Source organism: Channa argus, chromosome 3 (assembly GCF_033026475.1).
Source record: "Channa argus isolate prfri chromosome 3, Channa argus male v1.0, whole genome shotgun sequence".
Taxonomy (NCBI): domain Eukaryota; kingdom Metazoa; phylum Chordata; class Actinopteri; order Anabantiformes; family Channidae; genus Channa; species Channa argus.
Genome location: NC_090199.1, coordinates 13,069,851 through 13,096,742, shown reverse-complemented (window position 1 = coordinate 13,096,742; position 26,892 = coordinate 13,069,851). Strand labels below are relative to the sequence as shown.

The 26,892-nt window shown below is 37.4% G+C and overlaps 3 protein-coding genes across 7 annotated transcripts; 2 read left to right on the top strand and 1 right to left on the bottom strand.

The window, feature by feature from the left end:
• Positions 1–7,710: 7,710 nt before the first annotated feature.
• On the top strand, positions 7,711–17,057 carry acsl1a (acyl-CoA synthetase long chain family member 1a). Of its 2 annotated transcripts, none has more exons than XM_067496852.1 (20): positions 7,711–7,923; positions 8,738–8,852; positions 8,962–9,026; positions 9,107–9,208; positions 10,013–10,112; positions 10,208–10,383; positions 11,725–11,757; positions 11,905–11,956; positions 12,056–12,129; positions 12,773–12,850; positions 13,130–13,264; positions 13,469–13,603; positions 13,808–13,903; positions 13,977–14,049; positions 14,164–14,252; positions 14,846–14,962; positions 15,052–15,195; positions 15,288–15,389; positions 15,472–15,543; positions 15,935–17,057. In XM_067496852.1, the coding sequence occupies exons 1-20, from the start codon at positions 7,729–7,731 to the stop codon at positions 16,073–16,075; spliced, it is 2,094 nt and encodes a 697-aa protein (XP_067352953.1). In that variant the 5' UTR covers positions 7,711–7,728; the 3' UTR covers positions 16,076–17,057. The 2 variants fall into 2 exon arrangements, with proteins under 2 accessions (XP_067352953.1, XP_067352954.1); XM_067496853.1 differs by lacking the exon at positions 12,773–12,850 and adding an exon at positions 12,633–12,710.
• On the bottom strand, positions 14,821–24,420 carry primpol (primase and polymerase (DNA-directed)). 3 transcript variants are annotated; one of them, XM_067496856.1, is made up of 14 exons: positions 24,365–24,420; positions 21,088–21,426; positions 20,876–20,970; positions 20,643–20,781; positions 19,916–20,063; positions 19,731–19,833; positions 19,498–19,646; positions 19,231–19,393; positions 18,951–19,135; positions 17,930–18,038; positions 17,777–17,853; positions 17,611–17,657; positions 17,296–17,510; positions 14,821–14,960 (listed from the first exon to the last, which is right to left on the bottom strand). In XM_067496856.1, exons 2-13 carry the CDS (start codon positions 21,253–21,255, stop codon positions 17,298–17,300), a joined length of 1,596 nt encoding a protein of 531 aa, XP_067352957.1. In that variant the 5' UTR covers positions 21,256–21,426; positions 24,365–24,420; the 3' UTR covers positions 14,821–14,960; positions 17,296–17,297. The 3 variants fall into 3 exon arrangements, with proteins under 3 accessions (XP_067352957.1, XP_067352956.1, XP_067352958.1); XM_067496855.1 differs by lacking the exon at positions 24,365–24,420 and adding an exon at positions 21,883–22,061; XM_067496857.1 differs by lacking the exon at positions 24,365–24,420 and adding an exon at positions 21,999–22,018.
• si:ch211-145b13.6 (T-cell ecto-ADP-ribosyltransferase 2) lies at positions 23,803–26,840 on the top strand. Of its 2 annotated transcripts, none has more exons than XM_067496867.1 (4): positions 23,803–23,975; positions 24,743–24,825; positions 24,925–25,628; positions 26,433–26,840. In XM_067496867.1, exons 2-4 carry the CDS (start codon positions 24,766–24,768, stop codon positions 26,512–26,514), a joined length of 846 nt encoding a protein of 281 aa, XP_067352968.1. In that variant the 5' UTR covers positions 23,803–23,975; positions 24,743–24,765; the 3' UTR covers positions 26,515–26,840. The 2 variants fall into 2 exon arrangements, with proteins under 2 accessions (XP_067352968.1, XP_067352969.1); XM_067496868.1 differs by lacking the exon at positions 23,803–23,975 and adding an exon at positions 24,072–24,527.
• The last annotated feature ends 52 nt before the right edge of the window (positions 26,841–26,892 follow it).

Sequence of the window (26,892 nt, the reverse complement as noted above, 5' to 3'; positions counted from 1 at the left end):
TGTGTATGAACTCTGCACAACCGTCTTTGTCAAGAAACATTGACCAATGACATCACGCCTCTCAAAGCCTAAGCAAAGCAACGGCGGCTCTGATTGGCTGAGAGCCGCAGCAGCTGAACAAAATCCAGACCCGTGCAGCTGCTGTTGCTTCTTCAAGACTCGGGTTTAAGTCTCCGGATCTGCAGCTGCGCGCAGGTCAGTGGTGGCATTTGCCACGTATAAAAACTCAAACAATCCGCCGTAGATCGGTGCTGAAGGTTGGTGGTTTGCAAAGGAGGACGCGAGGCTTTAGAGACAGGCCGCCTCTCGCTGTTATTGTTGTCTTAACGCAGAGGTCTGATCCAAACCAGGTTTTGTACCACACCAGTCTTCATTTCTGATCATGTCTTAATGTTCACGTCGACAGATTGTTCAGTCAGTGAGATGTGTTTAATCAGAATATCATGTTCACCACTCTTTATCTGTTCGTATCTCAGAGAAATGTCTGAAGATGTCCTCTGAAGTAATAAACAGACAGTGGACATTGTATCAGGGCTGGTTAGACTCCGTCTGTAACTTTTGTCTAATCTCCGTGTTACCTGTTTTGTATATAACGACACTGCACCCTGACGCCGTTGTTGGTTAATACGATTATAATGAACGTGAAGAGGAACTGTCGTTGCATCACAGCCAATCGAGGATAACTCTCCATGTGTGTATCCTGAAGATTTATGACGAATTACGGCAAATAAAAAAGCTTAACAAACGAGAGGAGAACTTTAAGATGAACAGATGCAGGTTCTTTGGCATGAAGGAAAATGCTGAGCAGATAAAGTCATTTTGATATTTTTATTTGTAACCGTGACTGAAGTGATGTCTGCATTTTGGTCATCAACTCAACAAGTGAAAACTGTGAGGGGATCTAGTGGGTCTATGCATGGTTTGCATCCTGTTGTCCTTTTAGAGAGAAGAATAACTGCAAATGAAAGTTTTATGGTACATTTTTTTCAGATAGGAGTGGTCTCTAACAGGGTGGCAAAGCCCCATCCATAGGGCACCGAGGTCACTGAATGGTTTCAATATGAAAGTGGTCGTCACAGTCACCAGATCTTCACGGAGTTTAACACGTAAAGAAGATTCTAGACCAAGTTTTTGACTGCACTCTTCACCACATTTTATCAAAACACCAAATGAGGGATTATCTTTGAGAAGAATGTTGTTTCAGTCCATCCCCTCCTGTGCAACTTCAGAGTAACTGCTAAATGTTACCAGTGAATTAATGCCAAGGTGCACTGAAGCTGTACTGGTGGCATGCGGTGGCCCAGCACCTTACTGAGACCCTTTATGCCTATTTTACCTTCGATATGTTTCCCACTGTATATTTTACCTGCTTTTCATTCATTGTGGATGATTTGCTTATCTTGAGCACATTCTTTCGGTAATTGACTTTCAAACTGTAAAGAAAGAAATGGAAACACCCTGGTGTCTGACCAACAGGAAAAGTACTAAAATTAAACTTATTTCCATGTCATGAGCAACAAATAAATAAATGCAAACACACTAATGTGGCTCTTTTAAACTTCACTGCACACATTAGAGAAATTCAGGTCAAAGGCTGAACTGTTTCTGTCATTTCCTCTCAGAGCACAGACAGACAACGGAAACTCTCACACTGGAAGTAGCAGACTAGTCAGACAGATGGCACTTAGAGAGAATTTGTCTGGGGGCCCCAGCCTGCTCTGTAATGCACTAAATGTTGTCAAAGGTCAAGATTGAACCCTTGAATCAGTCGACATGAATCTAGAAGCCTTCATTTTGTTTTTTCCTCTTGGTTTTTATCGTGCTGTAGCTGTTCTCTTTGTTTGTTGGTGTCAGTCTATTTGTGGTGACACCTTTGTGTGGAGGAGGTGCTGGTCAGAGTTTTGTGCTTTATGGCAAGCGTCCTCCAACACGTGTATGTGGGGAATGCAGCCCAAGTGTTGTGATGATTATATTTTTCCCACTGCCACGTAGGGCAGTCACATGAGACATGATGATAAAGTGTGGATCGTGTGCTTTTTGCCCCTCAAGAACAGGAGTCGCTTTTTAAATGAACATAGAGAGACACTTTGTGGCTTTGTTGTTCAGAAGCAGACCACCACCCTGTCTTCACTGTTTTGGTGTGATAACATGCAAACCACTGAGCTAACTGATGTTTACGCAACAGTCCTGAGCGCCTATGACTTTGGATTTCAAAAGTAGGAATTTCAGCTCAGGGCAGGATTCAGAAAAGCCATCGCAAACAACTTGATATTTGTTAGTGTCTAAATTGAATTTAAAAGAATCATGTGAGAGCAGGACAGGGTAGATCTGGCCAAACAAACCAGCCTCAATCGATCATGCATCTACACGGAGTGGTTAAGGGAGACTGAAAGTTTTGTGATATGATACACTGTGTTTGACACTTTCACACATCCAGGTTCGCAAACATTTCGTGTATTAGTTTTTCCGGTCTTAGGTTTTGTTGCTTTTCTTTGTCGACCTCCTTCTTGATTTGGACAATTGGTCAGACAAATAAAACAATCATCATGGAGTCATGTTGGACTGAAGGGTATTTAAAAATATATATATTTCTTGGCATTTTATGGCCCCAAAGCTTAAATTATTTGGGAAAATAATAGTCAAATTAATTGGTATTAAAAGTAATATAAAAAATATGAGTATTATGTTGAGAATTTGTTGAAAGGTTTGATTCCACCCTGTCACACAGCACAAACACTGTAAATAATATTTTAATACTTCTTGTTCAAAGACACCAAACAATAAATATTTATATATACATACAATATGACAAAGAAAAGCAAAAGCTTAAGTTTAAAAAAAAAAATATATATATATATATATATATATATATATATATATATATATATATATATATATATATATATATATATATATACACACACACACACACACACACACACACATATATATATATATATATATATATATATATATATATATATATATATATATATATAGTTGCTTATTCTTTTCCTGCTTATTAGTGGTTTAAGGTATCACCAAAAATGTCAAGTGCATAAACCACCCGTGAGCAAAGCCATGTGCTGCAATGTTTCCACTTCTGTTTAAAGGATAAAATATGACATAAATCCCCGTAGAGGAAGAGCACATGCAGCCAAATGTCACTTCACTTTGACTTGCTCCATAGAAAGTGTTGCGTATTAATATGTTTCACTTAGTTTTTCTTTTTGGGCTTAGAGGTTTGTGTTCTGTGATGCGGTGTTGGTGGCTGCTGATGTGTGTGTGTGTGTGTGTGTGTGTGTGTGTGACCTTTGTTCCACATTATAAACCCCATCCTCCACCCTCCTTACATGTGACTGGAAGTGTACAGTTTCATCATGGGGGTCAGGACCTGCAGGCTTTGACGTGGTTGTCTCGTGCAAGGTCAGCCTTTGTGTCCTAAAACCAGGGTTGAATGTGACTAGAAGACGATGGACATGGGTTTAATCAGATGAACGGCATCACAGTGAAGCCATGCGAGCCCCTAAAACCGTGCAGCAGCCGTGCAGCAATGAATGTTTCAACCTCTTCACCTTATTCTGTGTGACTTGTTGCTTTGTGTCAGTGAAGGTTCAGGTCGCATCTTCCTTTTCATTTTTTCACAGCTTGCTTTTCTTTAGAAAATGCACTCTATACCTGGAAGCATGTTTTTAAATGTATAAATGGCTGATTAATAATTCTCTTAAAATTCACTCCTTTGGGAGCTCGACCAGGCAGATTCAACAACCAATTCCAATAATTTGATAACGCTTGAATTCCATGTCAATATTTGTAAAATTGAATTAATGGGGAACTGCTGCATGTGCTTTTATGTGTTTGTAACATATGAAGAAACTTCAGACAATGTGGTTTACTGTAACACATTGTTTTCCTTCCCCTATTATGAAGAAGTAAAACGTACTGTCTCAACATGCTTGGTTTTAGTTTGACAGAAAATGTCCTTCCTCTTTAGTGAACTATATTGAGTAGTAAATCTGTAACAGTCATTGACTTACAACAAGAATGTGGGGGAGCTGTTGATTTACAGATGTACTGACATTAGTGCAGCTAATAGTTACTTAATCACGTCTCTGCCACCAGGACAAAAAAAAAAACAATGGTTACATTTAAATTAAGATACTCTTCTTATTTGATTAGCATTAATCTAACCTTTCTCCTACACGTATCATTAGATCATTTTGTGTCTGTCTTGTCAAGATGTGATTACGCTTTGTTTGTTTTAAAGGTCTAATGTGATAATCCTGCAGAGATGAGGCTACACTAACAAACTTCAACCATTTAACCTCATGTTCAACCAACTGACTATGCGCTGTGTTAGGCTGCTTTTGGTTTTTAGAGGGCTCTAAGTGTGCCCGCTCAAATAGAGGAAGCTGGGCATTTTACACGAATTCAAGTCTGACTGACCAAACTCCTTCCTGGCTGTGGTCTAGGGTGGCTCTTTTCTATAACTACAGCTTGCTTACTCTCAAGCTGCTGCTAACTAGTCTTGAGGACCTGTCATGTGTCAAACGCTGCAGCTGCCCTCTCACTCTCCCTCTCTTTTTTTCCATGTCTTGTCTGCACCAGGGGTGTGGGGTGACTGGTGAGCTGACACTGCCATTGGCTTATCATCCTACCAGGCCAAGTATGGAGAGCAGAGGGGAAGGGAGGGTGGTGGTGGGTTTTTGGAGTTGCCTCAAACAGCCAAGCATTACACTAAGGGCATGTGCCCACTGCTGGCGTCATGGTACAGCTACAACTAATGCCTGTTTTTATTACCAGCTCATCTTTTTTCTATTGATTCTTAAATCTTTAAACTATCATATTACTATATATGGCAAAAGAGAGGCTTTTTGAAATTCTTATTTTTAAACAAAACTCTCCTAAAATGCCACTGGCGACACACAAATCATAAATATATAATACTGTATAGACTAACCACAGCCTGGCATTTCTAAGCTATAAGTAACCAATTTCTAATTTAAGAACTGATTTAAATAATGATTTACATTTTTAATTGGTTACTTTGATCCATTGTTTCAGTAGGAGTCAGCTACATAATGTACATTTGCCATGACATAAAATTACTTTTATACAACTTCATTTATATTATGCCACCTTCCACTGTTCTTCAGCAGTGTGTTTCTCTGGTCTCCACGTGTCTATTTCTTGCTACTTTTACAGCTGGTTACACTTGGCTGACTCCCAGGTTTACTGTATCCCTGGTGTATCAAACAGCCTCAGGGGGAAATATGTAGTGTCTGTCCAAATATTTCCTACAGTTTCAATTTTCTCTGTGTGTGACATATGTCATTGTTAGCGTTAACATTCTCTGGGATATCTATATAAAAACCAGTGTATTGTCTCGACATATCTATTATGTAGAATACACAGGCTTTATTGTTATCAGTATTTAATTGTTTGTTTAACAAGTTTGAGCAGTTTGGACGCTCAGCAACTCAACAACTGCACACAGTGTGTCCAGATAATATCTGATAAGGTATTGGCAATTCATTCTTAAGCAAACAGACATTTCTCAAAATGCTTGGATCACTTAGGCCAGCGCTCCTTCTGTTCCTTCCAAATCCAGCCACTGACAAACATGAAGCTAGATAATAACCAGTTATTATCTACTTGCGTACTTGTTTGTGTTTTCCAAAGGATAAAACGCTCACGACGGCTGATAAGTTTGAAAGGGAAGAAGAAGGGAAAAAAAAACAGCTTCTGTGTTTTTAAATTATCCTGCTGCTGGTTTGCACTTCAGTCAGTGGCTAGTGGTGTTTCATGCATCTGTGTTTTCTGTTTGAAAGGGGCGTGTTTCTGCTATTCATAGTTGTAAGAACCTCAGAGGTCTATTAGAGGTCAGTGTGAGTCCTTCTAATAGCAACTGCTGCAGGACTGGGCCTTTCAGATAAACCATACCTCCACGTTTGGACACAGTTTCTATTTAACTTCATACTACAAGTGAAGTGAGTATAGATATATATTTTTAATTCTAATTCAATCAATGCTGAGCTACATTTTTCTTTCTCTCTCTCTTTTTTTTTAAATGCATGCAGCTGTCTTTTAAGATTTTTGTGGAGCTGACTTAGATGTGGTGTGATCACTGCTTATCTTTCATACTGTAGCATTTATGTTATGGCAGTTATTGTGAAGTGTAATGTGCAGTTTTATAGAATATTACAATTACTTTAAAGAGTACAAATACATCCAAACTTCTTTACTTGGTGCTTTTCTCTATATGTTTGGAAATGAGGTTTAGGGAGATTTTCATTAATACCATTCAGCACAATTTACTGCATTCAAGTTATAAGAAATCATAAGACAGTGAAAGTTAGGTATCTTGTTTGGCAGCTTTTCTCCAATACTGTGTCCCAGTTGGCTCCAATCTCATAGGTCATGGGCTCGCTGTTAATAATAGAAGTAGGTGAGAAGTCATTTGTTACCTCTGGTGTTTGGTCACTTGTTCGTTTACCTATGGAGCTGTTACCTTCCAATCTAGAGGTCAAAGGATTTGCACAAGATGTACATAAATCCATCCAGTCAGGAGAGTGAATGTTTAATCTTCTGCTTTTTTTCATATTTGGATGTGATAATTATAAAAATGATTATTGACTGGACATTAGCCTGATTTTCAAACAATCTTTTGTGCCTCGGGTTACCTTAATTGCATTTTACATTAAAGTGTTAAAATAAGCCACCGGTATTAATTCTTAATCATTTAACAGTTTATTAATGTTTTAGTAGAATTGAGTTATGTATCCAGGACTTTGATGTTTTAGCCCAATGATCTCATTTCTAACACAAACCAAACAGAAACCCTCTCATTCCTTCAGGCACAAGTGGTCTCCTGTTAGTGCAGTTTGTACAGGGTCTGTTCAGATGTCCTTACGTGTGTCTTTGTGGGACATGTGATCTGAAAATGCACGTGGAGTCATATTTCCCACCTCTGCCTTTGTTTCCAAGTACACAGCTGTTTAATGGAACAGCATAGATAATGTATTTAAATAACAAGCAACTTATGTAACTATAATGGATTATGAACTCTGGAGATATGTATGTCTGAAGACAAATGACACTGTCTGATTTGTTAAGAAATGAGATTTGCGACCACTTGATATTTGCAGTAACTTTTAAATTGCAGAGACCAAATAGTATAATGCAGCACAGCACAGGCCCACATAAAGTTGTGGGTCAACACTGAATCATAGGGCTGCTGCTGCTGCTACTGAATCAGCCACATCTGATTCACTGTGGATCTTTTAAAGTTTTATTTTGGTTTTGTACAGAATGAGTCTGTGTTGTTATATCACAGTGCTGAAATCGGATGTTCACATCAGTGAAGTGTGACAAAAAACTGACTTTTCTTCAATAGCTCAACTGACACAGGAAGAAACGAAAGTAATAAAAAACAAAAAACATTTTTCTTCACGTTCTGGCAGTTTTCAGTTATTAATTCAGAAAGACTGAATTTGCAGAGTTTAAATTGGTTTTATGTGAAATTGGTTATAATTCTGCTGCTCAAGGAATTGTTAAATGGATGTAGCTGTATTGTGTCATCGACGTATCTGTACATTTGCTGTCAATCCATCTCTTAGTTTAATTTGAACAGAGACATCCAGAAGTAGTGCACCAAAATGAAAACTAAATGTTTCCACATGTAATGGTCCTCTTCGTGTTTCCCTGCAGGCTCAGTACAGACCAGCCATGCAGGCTCAGGAAGTCCTCAGACACCTGCGGATTCCCGAGCTGGATGATGTTCGGCAGTATATGCGCGGCTTGCCCACCAACGCCCTTATGGGTATGGGCGCCTTTGCTGCCATCACCACCTACTGGTTTGCCACTCGCCCAAAAGCTCTTAAACCGCCCTGCGAACTCGGCCTGCAGTCAGTGGAAATACCAGTACGTCTTTTTTTGATTAAGGTCCCACCAGATGTCCTAAACTGGTGGAATGCAAAAGAAAAACCAGACAGCAGATCTAATTCAGCAGGAATGTTAATGAGATCCTCAGCTGATGTTGCGGCAGTTCTTTAAATTACATACTTTGATATCCTCACTTCTGGCAAAATGGTCTCTATTGAGATTTGTCTTCAATAATATGAGCTCTTTAAGGCTTTACAAATTGTTATTTAATGGTTTAGTGTTAAGGGTAATAACTGATTTACCAAAGGCCTATTTTACATAATAAGAAAGTTTGTATTGTAAAAACTCCCCTTGGTTTGTGTTTATACTCCTGTAGCACTCTTTTTCTAATTCTTAACCTCCACAACGTTCATATGAGAATGGAGGACAAAAACTTGCATACCTGAAACTGACTCAAGTTATTAGCATTTATAGCACAATTACATAGAAAAAAACGTCATCCGTACTTATTTATGGTTTACATCTGTAACTGTTATTACCAAAATAAATGATAAAGAGTTAAAAGTGTTTTGCCAATACCCGGTAACCCAGTAGTCATTATTATGTCTAACTAATCTAAGAAGCAACTTATTAATGTATTCTTATCATCTAAAGTCTAACTGCTGCTAAGCTCACAACTAAGTCATTGGATGATGTGCTCTTTTAAGATCCAGCAGAGTTGTTTCTCTAGGAAAATCATGATGTGCACTATATTGTAGAGGTGAATGTTTGTGCATATTAATGAGATGTGTCAATACCTAAATCAGTATACCTGAAACTTACTGGTAATAACATTTTGAATTTTTTCCTATAGGGTGGAGAACGCGCAAGGAGATCAGTTCTGAATGACAGCGACGAACACATGACACACTACTACAGCGACGTACGCACACTTTATGATATATTCAAACGAGGTCTCAGAGTATCAAGTGAGTACTGTGTTTATATCCGTTAAGTATGAGATGTACCTGAAGACACCAGATCATGATTCTTGCAGTGAACATCCGATAAATGTGAGCTTTTTACTTATTCTCACAGATAATGGACCTTGTCTAGGATCAAGGAAACCAAGTCAGCCATATGAGTGGCAATCTTACAAAGAGGTGAAGTGAAAACCATGGGGATGTAAATATGCCCCTTTTTGTCACAATACACAGCTATAAACACTTTCTGTTATGCACAGGTGGCAGACAGAGCAGAGCACATCGGTTCTGCTCTCATCCACAGAGGACACTCTCACACAGGAGACAAGTTCATCGGTATTTTTTCCCAGAATAGACCAGAGGTAAAGAGTTTAATTGAGTAAATGTCTGTCTGTGTCAAAACTCATTGGCTGTATAACTCATTTCCACAATTCAGACTTTTTTTTGAAATAATGATAATAAAACCGATGTACCTTAGATTTTATATCTTGCATAACTGAAATAAATAACATTGCAATGCATGTTATATGTTCTATACTAACCCAGATACAGGCACCAACTTGCTATGCAGAAAGGGGGGATTTAGACAATTACTCGACTTTAGTAATGACCCAAACAGTGTCTGGAGAGGTTTTTACCATTTGACACACTGAAGTCCAGCACACAAATTCCAAATGATTGATTCAAACATAGCCATTGTCTTTTGCTGAAAACAGCATTGTGTAGCTGTTTTACAGTTGAGTGAATTTGCATTCCCTTATTCTGAAATGGGGTAAAGATGGCGTAAAGATTTTTTTTTTATCAACATAACATCAATGCACATTCAGCTGGTACAAATGTTCCGTTTTCAGAAATTCAATTAATGTTTTAATCAATGTATTAAGGTGGATGCAAACTTTTGCACTGATTAATAATTTTTATTATTTTACTATAATTTTTTACACTTGTACTAGCCAAATAATTGCAGTGCCATTTCACAGTAAGGGGATGCACACTTAACCCTAAACCTAACATGCACCAGAATGCCTACAGTGTTTGATGGTGCCGTGAATAAACTAAAAGTAGCTACCTTCTGGTATTGGTTCATGTTGAAACTCAAATTGAAGTTAAAAGTATATGAATTGTTAAAGGCATTACTACAGCAATATTTGTTTTTTGTCTCTTAGTGGACCATTTCAGAGCTGGCCTGTTACACGTACTCCATGGTGCCGGTCCCCCTTTACGACACACTCGGCATCGAGGCCATCGCCTACATCATCGACAAAGGTACGCAAAAGGATGCTAATCTCAGACCACCTGCAGCGCACTCACTGTGCTGCTTTAGATTAGTTGTAGTTAATTGGGTGCACTGTGTTTTTTAGCTGCCATATCAACAGTGATCTGCGATGTACCTGACAAGGCTCGGATGATTCTGGACTCTGCCAGTGGGTTAGGGCGAACCGTGAAGACGATCGTGCTCATGGAGGCCTTTGACAGTAACCTGGTGACCCGTGGACAGGAGTTTGGCATAGAAATCCTGAGTTTGAAGGACTTAGAGGTACGATTTGTTTTTTGTTTTTTGTCAGATACCTAAAATATTTCCCTATTATAAGTTTTACTATGATGTGTAAGTACTTTCCAAAAGCACTGGGTTGTTAAGGCCAATTCATTTGTGTTTGCTGTACACTGATGACATTTGGACTTAAAAAAAGAAAGAGATGAAAAGAAAAGTATGAGACAAAAGTTTAAGATTTTAGCTTTTATTTCCCAATATTTAAATCTAGATTAAGTAACATGAAGGATTGGAACATTAAAAAAAAAGAGAGCTTCATTTTTGTTTGAAATAACATCAGCATCAGGCCTGTGACTTACCGGCATCACAAAGTTTTTGGTTTATTCTTTTGCTGTACTTCTCCAGGTTTTAACTCCTTCAGCTGTTGTACATATTGAGGAATTAAAACAATAAAAATAAACAAAAATAAAGATTAGCGAGCATGTTCCAGAAGGCCATTACTCTTCCTCCACCGTGGTTCCAAGCTGTGCAGATCCTTTCTTTCTTCAATCTTCGGCCTTTCCATCACTTTGGTAAAAGTTAATCCTGGTCTCAGCAGTCCATAAAACTTCCTTGACATTGTGGCACATCTCTGTAGTTTTATGTAAATCCAAAGTTTGCTTTCTGATTTTTACTGCTAATTAGGTCTTTTTTTGAAGAGTGGATCTCAGCCTTTCTCTGTGGAGGTTGTTTTGCTGTCACTGACTGTTTAGCTTTCACAGCTCTCATAATGCATAATGCTGTCATTAGCTGTGGTTGATTCCCTTTGCTGACTCTTTATGTGTATGTTGTTCAGTACACCAGGGGTTTCTTTCCTTTTCCGGACATTCCAAATTGTTGTTCCCAATTTTTGTTCAATGCTTCAAAATGGCTGCTTTTCTTCCATCAACAGCTCTCTTGCTCTCATGTTTTATTTAAACAATTACAGACTTCACAGTTAAAACCCAAGGCTAAAACATATAGAGCCATTTAATGTTTGAACTTTTTCACGGGACACAGCTGCATAACAAGAAACACCTGTCAGTCACATTTTCCAAGACGTTTACTTAACATTTTATCCATCTAATACAAACAATGCTACGTTGTTTAATTTAGTGAAGTAAAGCTGAAATCCTTTTACTTTTGTCTCATTCATCTTTTTTATATACTTGCATACCATTAGCAGCTTACAACCATTAGCAGATGTTTTGAAAAACTAGCCGAGCTTCTTGTTGTTTAAACAAGTCTCACTATCATTCTGTCATGTTCATGTTAGAGCTAAATGGACCTTGGGGTTCCATGTCTTTAAGCATTATGATTATTACCAGTAATTCTCTTATCTCTTCGTATGGTTCGTGTTCTGCCAAGGCCTTGGGTAAAGTCAATCACCAAAAACCAGTGGTGAGTACAAACAGTGCACTTTATTTGACCTGTTGATTACATCACAAACACAACATTTATTTGTAATTTGTAAGATTTTGCACACTTGTAATGCAATAGCAGTTCAGGCTTCATGTGTATTAGGGTGGATCTGTGCTCTGATTACAGCCCCCTAAACCAGAGGACCTCGCAATCATCTGCTTTACATCTGGAACCACAGGTAATTATGCTCTTTGCTACAACAACTTTGCTCTAACCTTTTTAGAAATATTATTTTTTTCTAAATGTTGGATAATCATGAGGCTCAATTGCTTTTCAGGAAATCCCAAAGGTGCAATTCTAACTCATGGAAATGTAATCTCCAACACTGCAGCTTTCCTGAAAGTAACAGAGGTAAAAACTAGTTTAACACAGAAACTTCAGTATTGACAATGAAGATGTGGTAAATTACATTTTCTAATCATGTATATTTTATTCCAGCTCTCTTCATTCAAAGTTAAATGACTTCTTTCTTATTTGTTTATTCAAGCACCTTATTCTTAGTCCTGTCATGTTAATTGTTCATATATATCTGAGTCGCTTTTTATTTAATATCTCATATTCAGTCATGGGCTTTACAAACATCAGAGATTAATAAGATCCCCAATCTGCAGGCAGAGGCCACATAGTTTTATGAATTATGAACTATCTGAACATACATGCTTGCAATGCTTTTTTTGATGTTAATCTGTGTCATCAGTTTTTGCATGCAATATGTTCTGTGCATTCATCAGAGGAAATTGCTTGGTGGACCTCACTTCAAATCTAAACTCTGTCTGATTCTTTTTGACCTTCTGATTCTTTCTCATCCTTCTTGCCGTTATTCTCCTGTCCTCCGCCCTCTGTATGGTGCCCAGGGCTCACTGAGGCCCAACTCTAAAGATGTACTCATCTCCTTCCTTCCTTTGGCCCATATGTTTGAGAGGGTGGTGGAGGTACTGTACGTAATCCTTAACCAAAATATCTGCATGTGTTTTGTTTTTTGTGTCCGCTGCAGGTACACTGCATGCTGACCCCCCATGACACTCATGTATCCTATCTTCCGCTAGCTCACATGTTTGAGAGGGTTGTACAGGTATGTTTTGAACCTGTTTACCTTCATATTTGTTGCATAATAAAATCATGAGCTGACATTTAAGTTATTTGTTAGTACTAATATAAAACTGGTAGATCCTTGTGGTGTTCTTTACTTTCTGAGTCAGTGATCCCTTAAAATATGTTTTCAGAATATTCTGAATGCAGCTTTATTATATAGTAAGTTTCTACCTTTTGTAGGTTTAATCTATGGATGTCTTGTAGTTAAAAACATCACTAAACTTGCACAAGCAGTGATAAACAGCTCTGTCTTCATCAGGGTGTCGTCCTCATCCAAGGGGCTCGAATCGGCTACTTTCAAGGGGACATTCGACTTCTTATGGATGATTTGAAAACACTGCAGCCAACAGTCTTCCCTGTGGTCCCACGTCTCCTCAATCGCATGTTTGACAAGGTCAGAAACTGTTTTGTAGTTTAAGATTTACTGTTTAATTTCCACATTTTCTTTTCGGAAACATCCATCTCTGTGCATATAATTTCAACATTTGCTCACTGACTGCTCATTTCCCTTATTTAGTATTTCAATATAAAATGTGTTGATTCTCTGCTGCATGAATTGACACTGCTCTTGAAATGAATGTTTTCTAATTCTCTGCAGGTGTTTAGTCAAGCCGACACGGCGATGAAAAGATGGCTGCTCGACTTTGCATTTAGGAGAAAGGAGGCAGAGCTGAAAAGTGGTGTGGTCAGAAAAGACAGTATGTGGGACAGACTCATCTTCAAAAAAGTACAGGTAAACGTGACATTGTGTTAAGCCGCTTGTGTTTTTGTTAACCACATGTCAAAGAATTAAAAAATCTCCACTTCTGCTTTCTTTCATTCCTGGTTCATTACTGTAGTTTAGCTTAGCTTTGAGGGGAGGCTTGTGAGTAGGATTTTTTGATGCATAATGAATGGGACCCATGTTTCACCTGGAAGTTTGTTCCACCCTATGCAGGCCAGTCTAGGTGGTCGTGTGAGACTCATGATCACAGGAGCAGCACCGGTGTCTCCAACTATCCTGACGTTCTTACGAGCGGCTCTGGGCTGTCAGGTGAGGCCCATTGACAAGCCCATCTTACTGACTTATTATTGTGATGGTCACTAATGGTGTCACTGCTTTTCAGTTTTATGAAGGCTATGGCCAAACTGAATGTACAGCTGGGTGCACTATGTCAATACCTGGAGACTGGACAGCAGGTAAAATATCAACTGTTGCTTTTGTTCTTTCTGATTTATTACAGTCTGTGTATTATTTAGAGAATCCCTTCCTTCCTTTTTGAACCATGAAACAACTGTAACTATTTTCTCCAGGTCACGTAGGACCTCCTCTGCCCTGCAACACTGTCAAACTGGTGGACGTGGCAGAAATGAATTACCTGGCTGTGAATGGGGTGGGAGAGGTGAGAAGTGTGCTTCAATATTAAATACATAAGATTGATGGAAACACTTTTTGTTTTGTCTTAAATGACATATAATTTTAATTGCACTTCTAATATAATGTTATTACAAATTCTATAATGAGACCAAAACAACCATGAATTTATTCAGCTAATATAAACTCTCTGTGCACTCACCCCAAAAAACTTTAAACCTTTGTTCACTGCAAAAACTACTAAAAGCATCTACAATAGCCAGTTTCACTAGAGTTTATTCTAAAACAACTGTGCCTAGGACCAACACCCCCTCAAATATTATTTATTTCACATGTCAATGTGTCCAGCTAAGTGCAACATCATGGATACTATAACAAAGGCAATGTCAGAGTGCATAGCATTATTCCCACTTAAATTATCTTAAGATTTAGATATAGGAGAGTAAAAGCAAATATTCTGAAGTAAATAACATTTAACAGTGCAAAAAAGGCTACATTGCTAAATTCCCCCCCTTTTTTTAAAAAAAAAAGATGAAAACTGCAAGCCAACTCATAGAAACACAAACAATATCTCCAGATATTGAACAAATAGGAGTAAAATCTAAATGTCTCTGGCTCTAGGTGTGTGTCAAAGGACCAAATGTATTCCAGGGGTACTTGAAGGATCCTGAGAGAACAGCTGAAGCAATTGACAAGGATGGATGGCTGCACACCGGAGACATTGGCAAATGGCTACCTGTAAGCAGAAGAGCCATCAGGAGAATTCAAAATATGTTAAGTTTAGTGGCGGGGCCTCAGTTGCATGATTCTCTTTTGGTTTATTACAGAATGGCACTCTGAAGATCATTGACAGAAAGAAGCACATTTTCAAGCTGGCACAAGGAGAATACATCGCTCCCGAGAAAATAGAAATGATCTATAATTGCAGTGATGCGTTGGCCCAGATATTTGTGCATGGCGATAGTTTACAGGTTAGTAAGTAATTCATATTCTTTGTTAAACTAAATCACATTTTTTTTTTGTATCCACACTAATATGCTTTTCACTCTGTTGTATTTTTAAGGCATGCTTGGTGGGGATAGCTGTGCCTGAACCTGACTTTTTACCACTTTGGGCTAAGAAAAGGGGGATTGAAGGGTCCTACTCTGAACTATGCAGCAACAAGGTGAAACTGGTTGCCATTAGCAGTCCAAACACACAACCCCCTCTGTGCGTGCCTGACATTGTTTAACTGTTTCTCTGGATAGGATGTGAAGAATGCCATCTTAGAGGACATCTTGAAGTTGGGAAAAGAAGCAGGACTCAAGTCCTTTGAGCAGGTTATTAATTTTTTTTAGCTTGATTAAAAATACCAGGATTTATTGCTTTTTAAATTCTGTTGCATTTAGTGCAGTAACGACTTTAATGCAACAGTACTGTTCCAAAAACTTATTTTACAAGTCGACTTTGATTTTTCAAAAACTTTAAAAGTTCCATTGTATCAATTTTTAAGAAAGAGCTGCTTTTCTTCTGATCGTAAACTTTAATTAGAAAATGTTTGAATTTTGTTGCGGAAAGAACAAGGTAATTAGATGCTGTATACTGCATCTTAGCCTTAAAAATATGAGGCATCTTTTCACTAGTTTTAAAACTTTGTTTAAAATAATATTAATAATCATTTTAAAATCTTCATTTGCTGTTTTTTTTTTTGTTTTTTTTTCCCTTCTGCAGGTGAGAGATATTGCATTACACCCTGAATTGTTTTCAGTTCAGAATGGCCTGCTGACACCCACCCTAAAGGCCAAAAGGGCGGAGCTTCGCAGCCATTTCAGAAAGCAGATTGATGAACTTTATGCCAAGATTAAAATGTGATCCAGGGGCAAGGAGCACCTATAGAGAAAGGGGACACAGGCAGAAGCAAACACTGTACCCAAGGAGATGTCCTTCTGTTTTTCTGCCAGTGACAGTCTTTGCGATATTGGACTAGATAATGAATCTCAGTTTTAAGTATTTTTGTTTCTGCTACAGTTAGTAATTGTACAGCTAAACATTTCCTGCCATCTCTGGCAAATGACTACACATTATCTCAATTGTTGCCTTTGTGTCAATGGTTTAGTTTATATAAGAAAAGGGTTTAGAAGGAAACAAGAGATGTGACTTCCTCTAGCCTTAACTGCCAAAACTTTTATGACCATAAATTACTCAGACCTCATGGTCAGAAAAGTCCAGCCTCTGCAACATCTGCCAGTTTTCATTCGTTGGAGACAGAAAAAGCCTATAAATATGCTTTTAACAATGACAAATATTGACTATTTATATACCAAACTATTTAATGTTTTCGGTATCTATTTAAGTTGATATTTAATATAACAATTAAGCCTGTAAATAATGTATCTGCTTTAAAAAGTATATTTGTAGACAAAGTTTTGCGCCGGATACCCTGTAGTTGTGATTCCCTTCGTTTCTCAGTTGGAGGACCAGTTTTAATGCACAATCATGTTGCTTGACAATTTCTGATACATTTTGATGTTTTTCTTCCTGCCCTGATGTTGAATGTTACATGGGCACAAGCTACATGATAACTATACATCTTGTAATTTTTATGCGGCACAAATAATTCTAATGAACATTTGGTGTCAGTTCATTCAGTTTGTGTGAAACACAGCAGCATTTCAACTGTTTAACAAAATGGTATGTTGTTTCACTAAATTATCTTATCATGTTGAGCACTCCATGACAATTCAAGCCATATTTTCTCCTTATGATATGAAAAGGGTAAAGGCACAGTTTGTGCTGGACTTAAAGAACAGCATCTTTGTCCACTGTATGAAATAAATAAAATACTACTCATAAATGTGCTTTTTTTTTTTTTTACTTTTATATAACATCTTGATAGATGCCTCAAAGGGTAATATTTTGGTAGAATCCTCTAATCAATTACAGTAACATTTTAAGTAGCAATATACTTGTCTATTATTTGTGACATTTTAGTGTCCACAGAGGGAGTTGTATCACCTTAAAAGGTACATTATAATGCATTACATACTACTTGATGCTTTACAGTATGGTGTAAAAATAATGTAAATTCTCACCTTTACTGGGAATCAAACTCTGCCATACAGTTAAGCAGAAGCTGATCTGAGAGCTCGCCACTGTTCTGTTCAAATTCATCCAAACTCTTTAAAAAGTCCTGGTCCTCCTGTGCATCTCCCCAGATGTCAGCAGATTCCTCCTGTGTGCTCTGTGGGGCCTGGCTGGGTTCAATGTTGCCAGCATCATCCATCAAGTAGGCCTGATCCTCTTCATCCTGTCAGCAAACACCAGAGATGAGATATATACAACACCACGTATAACATTTGTAGTGAATTTAGCTTAGTCGATAAAGATGCTAATTAAAACTAACTAACCAGTGTCAAGATGTAGCTGACACAGATCTCCTGTGGCAGTGGGTAACCTGTGAAAGGAACATATTCATCTCAGTCAGTTTATTATATCATCACATGTGGCACATTATGTGGCTTTCAGTTATTTTAAATTCAAGAAAATGTGGCAGAACTTAAGGTCATAACATACTTGAGGATCTGAAATTCTTGCAGTCAGGATCATGACACTTCTGGTACCACATTTCATCTTTAAGATCCACAACAATCCTGCAGAAGAGGACAAGCCAAATCAGTAGGGGGGAGCACACACACATTTGTAAAATGTGAAACATACTTTACGTACATGATGTTATTGCTTTTATGAAACCGTTTCACATTTTCGCACCAGCGGTATTTGGCAATATCATAGATGAGCAGTTGTTCTGCAGCAAAGTAGTTCCATCGTCTGATGCCTGTTGAGGAAAACACAAGATATATGTTAAGTGGTAATAGTTTAAATTAAAGTCTTTATATGGTTCGAAGTACTTATGCTAACATAAACCAACATACAGTATATTAGCTAGGTGATTTAAAACAATATGTGATAGTTTTGAAATAAACTCATTTTTTTGTTAAATACTACGTGACAATCTTGATTAATAAAATCAGTAATGTTTATAGGGTGATCATAAAGGTGGGACATTTTACCAAGTAATTTAGCTGCAACAATTACACGTTAAATTCTGAGCAGATTTTGAGAATTTTAAAAATACAAATGAGGTGTGAAATAGTGAGATCATCTACTCTCAGTTGGCAGTTTATCAGGTAAACCTAGTGGAAACTGTTTAACTCCTCCCCTCATTAATGTATGTTGAAACAGTTTATTTAAACTACTTTGTCGATCCTTGTGGAGAGATTTAGGACACAGTGATGAAAGCATAGCAACCATGTAAGGCTCTGGGGAAAATGGGGTTTGTTGTCCGATTGAACGACACTTCATTGTGAATATCATGAACCTTGTGAGCCACACTTTAAATGTAGGATCATTTTAGATGATGTTGTATACGCCATACAGAGAAGTTTTTAGATTATTTGTCCACCCCACAGTATTATTAAACGAGACCAAATAACAGATGCTTCTGAGTATTAGTCAGTTCAATACCGTTCAATAGAATGCAACATGCATAACCTTAATGAAAGGAGGACTATTCAGCCTCAGCTATGCAAGTGTATGGTCTCTTAGTATTTGTGTTTGTTCAATCTACAACATTATATAAAATTTTTAAAAGAGTTGCACATTGTTGCAAACCAGAAGAAATATTACATTTCCTGAAACTGAATACTCAAATGTTTGCAAAAGTGTATCGTGTCAACTAAACACCTACTTCCTTGTATTCCATCTTTTTTAACCACTGTTAATACAAAGGCGTCCACTTCTTGGTGAGGGGATGACAGGCCCCCAGAAAGAGAAGCTGAATTTGGGGCTGATCCCTCCTGACAATAAGGCTTCGAAGTTTTGGATTCCTTTGTTTCTGGGATGTCCCATGTAAGAATTCTTTGACCTGTGAAACTGATGTTTTACAGAAACAAGCTTTGATATGATGGATAAAAAAAATAATACATTTTCAGCAGAAAGCAAACTGAGCTAAAACATGTTGAATGTACCTCACATTACAGACTAAAGAAGCCAAGAATGTGCTTTCCTCCACTGAGATCCCCTTCTCAGCTTTTGCACTGAACTTGTTGTCATCTGCCACAGTGAAAACTGCTTTTTTTCCGGCTTTTGATGACTTGTAAAGGCGGAAGTTTCTGTTCTTAGTATAAACACCTGGTTTTGGAAATTATATATATAAATACACACAATTATGGTTATAGCTATAAAGTACACAAAATGAAAAAGAAAGAACACAAAAAAGCCTTTTGGTTTCTCACCAAGATCTGCAAAAAGACAATCTTGGCCATCCTTGTTTTTCACTTGGAGAAAGCTGAGGTCTTTCTCTTCCTGCTTGCGCCTCTTGGTCTGTGGACTTTTAGCCAAGTCGCCTGAACTTGCTTCCTCCTTAGGAGACGCACATTCTCTGCTGTCCATAAATCATCACACAAGTTAAACATTGCCATGAAAACAGAGAAATTAAATAATGTTCTCAAAAGATTGAAAAACAAACCATGTTTCACTGTTTTTTGCAAAAGAATTTGTCCCAGTATCAGAGCTACATCCACTTTTGGGTGTGTTCAGGACTGGCTGAAGAATTCCATGAATAAACCAACCTAAAACATTATAATTAAATGTATGAACATGTTACATAAAAAAATAAAGTGTTTTGTTGCCTCTGTTCAACACTAAACATACCGACATGTATGTTGTCTTTGAAAGCTGCATTTTGGAGATTAAAGATGAGATGTCGACTGAACTTCTCTTCTGTGCTGGAGTCAAGATTGAGGACATTTTTTGCAGAGCTTTCAATACCATAAACCGCCATTAACTTGTAGCACACATACTGTCAACAAACAAAACACAGACTGAAACATCTAATGCATCTTTAGGGAAAGAAGTAAGAAGTTCTGACTTCTGTAACCATAATTCAGCCAGATATATTTTCTATTCAGTAGTATCCAGAAAAACCATAAAACTTTTAAATAATTTTATAAAAAAAATAGTTATCAGAGACTTTTAACATTAATCTAAAGTCAGTACTTCTAATCTCTGTTTCTATGTTTAAGATTTGAACTGCAACGATCACTTAATCCATTAACTGACAGATATATATTCAGCAACTTTTATATAAAATTGATACATTTTTAAAGCAAATATGTATAAGAAAAGCAGTTTTCAATATCTCTTAAATAAGAAAATGTCCTGCCTTTCTTAGTTTTATATAATTGAGAGATTAATACAAGGGTTTAACAGTTTTTATTTTTAACAATATTTCTGATTTTACAAACTAACTGAGGAAATAAACAATTTAATGTTTAGTTGCCAACAAGCCATTATATATTTGCTTAACTGTAAGTAAAACAATCAGAATGTCTGAACAGAAAAAAGCTAAACTGAATGAAGACACAAAAACATACCCTACCTCGATGAGAGAAGCCACCATAGCTTTCCCATCAGCTCCTTTATTTGAGGGTTTGTGGAACTCCAAGTCAAAGTAAAGCTTACACACAGCACCCTCTGGTATCACCTCATAGCAGTGCATCAAGGACTGAGGGTAGGTTCTGAAAACAACAAATCCCCATCAGTGGACATTGCGTCTTTTTCAAAACATAAAAAACATGAACTTCATTTTGCAATCTGAGCACGGATATTTACCTATAGTAGTGCCACAGCTCACTGTAACTGGTAACCAGGTAGATCCTTTGACCCATAGGTGTCTTTTCCTTTTCAAGTGCAAAAACATGCACAGCCTAGAAAACGCAAGAGACAAATTTCAGCATTTGTCCCCAGAAAATGGAAACTATTTCAGACAGAGAACTTAGAATCTGAGGCTGTTGCGTTCAGCTTCAGCAAAGCCGAGTTGTCACCTCTTTGGAGCTCTGAGCACAACTGATTGCCATACTCTGACGAGGGAAGAGTTTCCAGACAGAGGAAGGCTGGCGCAATCGAGGTTTGTAGTGTGTGGCCAGGGGATGCAGCTGGAACGACTGAGCGAGCTGCTCAACCTTCTTCAGCCGGTCTCCCCAGTTCTTCATCCTCAGGTGCTTGTCAACCACTTATTGCAACCCTCTGTACAGGCAACTTATTCGCATTTGTTCACCTCTAAAGTGAGGTCAGAGAACACCCACAAGACCATACCCTGGGGGTTGCTGCTCAAAGACACTTCAGCACAGTGGATCTTCTCTCATCTTTCAGCATGAATAAAACTGCATTAAAGAGAAATAAGTAATTAACAGCTGTTTGCATAATAAAAGCAACTACTTCCTGTATATAACACCTGTATATAACAAACAATTAACAATATCACCTTCACAAAGACAGGCCTGACACGGTTAAATGTAGATAAACTGGCATATAAGTATATATATAATTATAGAAAATATAAACAAAAAAAAGACTAACAGAAACATTTAGACAACTTGGGCCAAAAAAAAAAAAAAACTGCATAAAATGCACTGGGAATAATAATAATCTGCAACAATATAACATCCATTTGTGCATTTACACATTTAAGTCTACTTTGCTCTGAACGAAGTTTATGCATAACGTTACCATTATTTTTAAAGTGTAGAATTCTTACTTACTAAACTAACTAACTAACTAAACTACCTGAAAACTACCACTGTAGACAGAGTTCGTTTAACGATACAGATTACCGTTACCTGGTCGTCAGTGTATGCGTTAGCACGTCGAAACCTTTTTTGTGTTTATATGAAACAAATTACCCAGAAAATAGTTTTTAACAGAAACATGACGTTCTACTCAATGTCTTATTTACTTTTGGCGCGATCAGAACTAGAAATTACGCAAATTCCGGTTCTTCTTCTTCTTCTTCTTCTTCTTCTTCTTCTTCTTCTTCTTCTTCTACTTCTTCTTCTTCTTCTTCTTCTTCTTCTTCTTTGGGTTTTATTTTTTTGGCAGCCGGCATCCCCTTTATTGCATTGCTGCCATCTTCTGGTTTTAACCTCTCCCTACATATACTATATCCTCATACTGTAATTTTGAGATTCTTTTGAGAAAATTATTTTGCTTAGTCTTACACCTCCTTCTTTCTATTTCCTCCCTTCCTCCTTGTGGACCTAACACTGTTTTGGAAGGAGTACAATTGTCTACCCTTTTTCCGGATCCCAGTTCTGCTGCCACTCTTTGTGGATTTCTTCCCATACAATGTTCTATCCTGCGTCACTGCATATCATAACTAGGCCAGGTCTCAACTGGACTACCACAATGGCATAAAGCTCAACGGTGGACACAATCACAGAGTTTGATGTCCTTCTGGTGATATCTACTCCTTGAGATGGGAATGTAACTGGAGCACTAGTTACACCTGTTATTGGATCTTTTGACCCATTCATAAAAATCTGAACATATCCCGGATATCTAGTTTCTGCTTAGCTATAAAAATCACTCACCAAATCACCTATATAACGTTTTCCTTTCCTGTTGAATAATTCTAGATCTGCTTTTGGTGTTTCCAACAGCCATATAGGAACCAAAGACCACGCCACTGTTGGTCAGAATTCAATTTCCAACACTTTTAAATGTCGTACTGCTGCCTCCCCATTCATCCAAAACTATGTCTTCATTACATCTCAGGTTTACCCAGTAATTTACTAGAAGCAGCTTCTGTCGCAGCACTAACGGTATCTCACCCATCTCTACTTGTAATACATATATCGGAGATGTCCTAACTGCTCCTAAACAGAACTGCATCTTCATTTTTAGTTTGGATTTGGATGTAAACCTATTCGCTATACACCCATAATTTGGTCTGGATCTGATAAGAGTAACATATATGTAGCTCAAAGATGAAATGTCTGCTCCCCCGTCCAACCCTGGCAGGCATCACATGACATTCAACACTTTTTTCCACTGTGATACTGGTTGTATCACGCAACATTTCTGGTTTTGACAGTTTCAGCTTTTATTAAACTCTTCCAGTTTTCTTTTAGGTTATATGATATAACAAATATGTACCCTAACAATAAAAAATAAAAGAACAGGCTCCGTAAGTAGTACCAACTTCCAACACTGCCAAAACCAATTTCTGTCTACACTTGTCGCAATAAAACCCGTCCATCACGGTTAATTGTTTATTGTAGGGGAGTTGTCCTCATTGACTATGTGTCAAAAGAAAAAAAAACCTCGGTTAGATGTCTACTGAAAGTAAATATAAACAAAGCTATTTTTAATAACTTTATCACAAATATTTGAAATATTTGTATATTTGTTTTTTGTACAATAACATTGCCTAAAACAACAAAAAAAACAACGCAATCACAGACTGGAAACATGACAATTACTGACAGCCTTTCAAATTAAAACAAAAGAAAAAAAGCCTCATTCTTATTCCGCTTGTAAAACTAGAACTGCATGTTTACAAAACTAGTGCTGCACCATTTATCTAGACACGTCAGGACGGCCACCCTTAACAGGATACGCGGTTGCCAATAATAGATGACGGCTTAATAAAAATATTTCAGACAAACACTGTAACATTCTACTCATATTGAGGTGGGGGAGTTCTTCATCCATTTATAATTCTGTTGAATGTTCCACCCCTTCAAACTAAACATTGTGAAAAATTCTTTAAAACTCTTTGTTACTGAGTTAGACTTGAGCTGTTCTGAGTTTCAGCTCAGTGAGGAAGGAAGTGTGTGGAGGTCACAAGAGTAATCTTTCAGCACAGGAACTTACTGGTCACTCCCTCAGAAGAGTAAAGAAAAAGAGCACATCTATAGTATATAGTCACAAGGTAAGTGTTTGTACGGTTACACAGTAATTAATAAATGTGACTTTACATAATTTCGAATTAGAATTAAAAATATATTTTAAACTATTTTTCAAGATGAAAAGATTTTTTACTTTCATATCAAAGGAATTACTCAAATGATTTCTGCATTCTTATAATAATGAATTCAATATATGATTACTTTATGACGCTTTAGTAAAGCTGCAGGCAGCAAAAAAACTGTCAAGTCTGTTTAGACAAGAAAATGAAACTTAAAATAGGTGGATTATCACATTTACCATGGTGAAATTATTCATAGTTACCATATGCGTTAGCATATAAAAGAATTTAGAATAATTGTAATTTAGCAACACCTTCTAACAGTGGCTCTGGGAGAACAAATAACTACGCACCGGGACTCCAAATGCCATGCTATTTCCTTCCCCAGGATAGGAAACAAGTTGCTTCATGCGATAAGCTTTCGCCCTTTCCTTAAGAGACTGATCACACTACTGCAGTTGGATTTACTTAGTTTTCTTGATTTTTTGAGTTGCTGCCAGAAATTCATTCCTTAAGTTATGTTCTTTTTAAACTGTTCAGCTGCTTTTTTTCAGCAATGAATCCTTTAACTATGGAAGATGGGTTGTATGCCAAGGGAAGGAAAAATGATAATAGAACATTAAGGACATGACTAAACAAAGTGTTTTGAGTAATAGTCCACTTCCAATTTAAGGACCATGTGTTGCGCCATGGCATTTTCCTACAATGCTTACATTTGTTTTCTATTACAGGGAGAAAAAAAGAGCTCCTTAAAATGTGGGACAAAAAAGAACTGCTTCTTGCTGCGATTATTTTCACAGCTGGCTACTACAGAGTAAGAAGTCCTTTTTTCAAATAGCAAATTTGTTTGCAATGTATGTAGATGTTTTCAGTAATTTGTCTTCTCTTGAAACAATTCCACTCACAATTTAAGGTGACTGGAGAGAGTACCACACTGGACATGGCTAAAGATGCTGTAGATGACCGTTACGATGGATGCCGTAAAGAGGCCATGGAGAAGTTTATTTATTCAGGCCTGTTAAGGGAAGAGATGAAAAGGAATGAGGACTTCGAGGATGCATGGGAAAAAATTACCAAATGTTCAAAGCAGATCCCTGGAGGAGTGAAAGAACATAGTACTGTACTTTCTGCATTAGGTGACGAAGAAAGCCATTTTATTAACGAATTTAAGAAGTCAGTGAGGAAATCAGGTGGAAATGTTAGCACCTATGAAAAGGAATTCCATTTCAAGTCTTTTCACTTCCTGCTCATGGATTCCCTGATGCTGCTGAGCTCCAATAATTGCACGACCGTCTATTATGTCACAAATGAAGCATACACGGCAGAAAAGGGGTCAAAAGTGAGATTTGGAACATTCATCACAAGTTGTCTAAGCAAGAAGTCGTGCTTGATGAATGATTTGGAAGGAATGTTTCTTTTTAAAATCTATTCTTGCTACTTTGTGAATCTGGAGGAAAACTCTTGCTCTAAGGATACAGCACTCTTATCTCCTATTGAAGTCTTCACTGTAGAGGATATAAGAACAAAAACGGATGAAATAAATGATTCTGTTTACACTGAAATAGTTTTGAAACATTCAGGATTGGACAGCAACCACAACTGTTACTTGTTTTCACGGTAAGGCTCATATTTTGTTACAAATGTAAGATTTTTCTGTATGTTGCCTCGGATGCAAAACTGAGGACAGCAAAAGCTTTACTAGCAATTGGCACTGCTTATAAAGGTTAACATTAGTGCACTCATTTCAGAATTATAACTCTGTGATCAATTCCTGTCTGCATTAGGAGATGCTCAGGTAGTGCCAGGCTTTTCACTAATTCTGTGTTCAAGAAGATGAAAGTACAGATTTGTTTATAAAATGTGCTTAGAAGTTTATCATTTCGTAACAGAGTGAACGCTTGTGATTAAGTTGTTTGGTAATATTTTCCAGTGTCTGCACATGTGTTCCTAATGTCTGAACTTGCTTAATGTATTTTATTGTGAGGTTTGGTTGTATTCTGGAATTCCTTTAGCATGAGACTGTTTTCTCCCAGGGAAGACCATAAAACATGCACATACAAATCCTAATCTTGACAGTGACTTTGATCATGTTTTACTGACTAAATCAAACTGTCAGTGAAGTCATGCCCCATTTCTACTTTACCCATGTTTGTGTCAGATTTGACCAACAATTCTCGGAAAATTACCAGTCTTCTTTGACTTGTGCCAAGAAGTACAACATTTTTCCAGCCGAGCCCCACCCATTTACTTCCTTTTTAGGTTGAACTATTTAAAATTATTTACAATTAAGAACATGACAATAAATACAAAAAAATAAAACGACTACTGTTAAAACTGGCAAAAACATTCTACCAGACTACCAGGCAAAATAAATAAAGTATATTATAATAATAACTTGTCTTTTTCTTTCTGTCTCTCCAGGTCTCCAGCCAATGTCTCCACCAAGTGGCGTGTGTCCTTGTGTGGTGCTTTATCTCTCTTTTTCTTTATTTTCAGCTCATAGGCAATCAGCACCTCCTACCTGAGTTATGACAATGCCAAAATGTGCTTTGTTTGTTGATTATCTGCCAATTAAACTGTTAGCTTATGACTTATGACTGAAAAACTGTAGACTTTTTACTTTTAAATAGATTTCTTCTACCATGTTATTAATTATAGATTGAATTCATTTCTTATTTCAGCTAGAATCTATGCTATGCGTTGGTAATAACCAACGAGATCGGATAGGATGAACGATGTACTAGACTAACAACTAGATGTTACACAGACCCAGACTGACACAATATGAGCTTTTGCAGCTCTATATTATAATAAAGCAATTGAACACAAGTTGACCATAATGGCTATAGGCATAATTTGTGTCTATTTGTGTTTAAGTCTG

Coding starts and splice junctions, on each gene's coding strand:
- si:ch211-145b13.6 (XM_067496867.1), top strand. CDS start 24,766: ATGTGGGACAAAAAAGAACTGCTTCTTGCTGCGATTATTTTCACAGCT. Junction 24,826..24,924: donor TCACAGCTGGCTACTACAGA/GTAAGAAGTCCT, acceptor TCACAATTTAAG/GTGACTGGAGAGAGTACCAC. Junction 25,629..26,432: donor AACTGTTACTTGTTTTCACG/GTAAGGCTCATA, acceptor CTGTCTCTCCAG/GTCTCCAGCCAATGTCTCCA.
- primpol (XM_067496856.1), bottom strand. CDS start 21,255: ATGAAGAACTGGGGAGACCGGCTGAAGAAGGTTGAGCAGCTCGCTCAG. Junction 20,064..20,642: donor TGGTGGCTTCTCTCATCGAG/GTAGGGTATGTT, acceptor GTTTGTTGACAG/TATGTGTGCTACAAGTTAAT. Junction 19,834..19,915: donor CAAAGACAACATACATGTCG/GTATGTTTAGTG, acceptor ATAATGTTTTAG/GTTGGTTTATTCATGGAATT.
- acsl1a (XM_067496852.1), top strand. CDS start 7,729: ATGCAGGCTCAGGAAGTCCTCAGACACCTGCGGATTCCCGAGCTGGAT. Junction 10,384..11,724: donor TGAGTTTGAAGGACTTAGAG/GTACGATTTGTT, acceptor TGTTCTGCCAAG/GCCTTGGGTAAAGTCAATCA. Junction 13,265..13,468: donor TCAATCGCATGTTTGACAAG/GTCAGAAACTGT, acceptor AATTCTCTGCAG/GTGTTTAGTCAAGCCGACAC.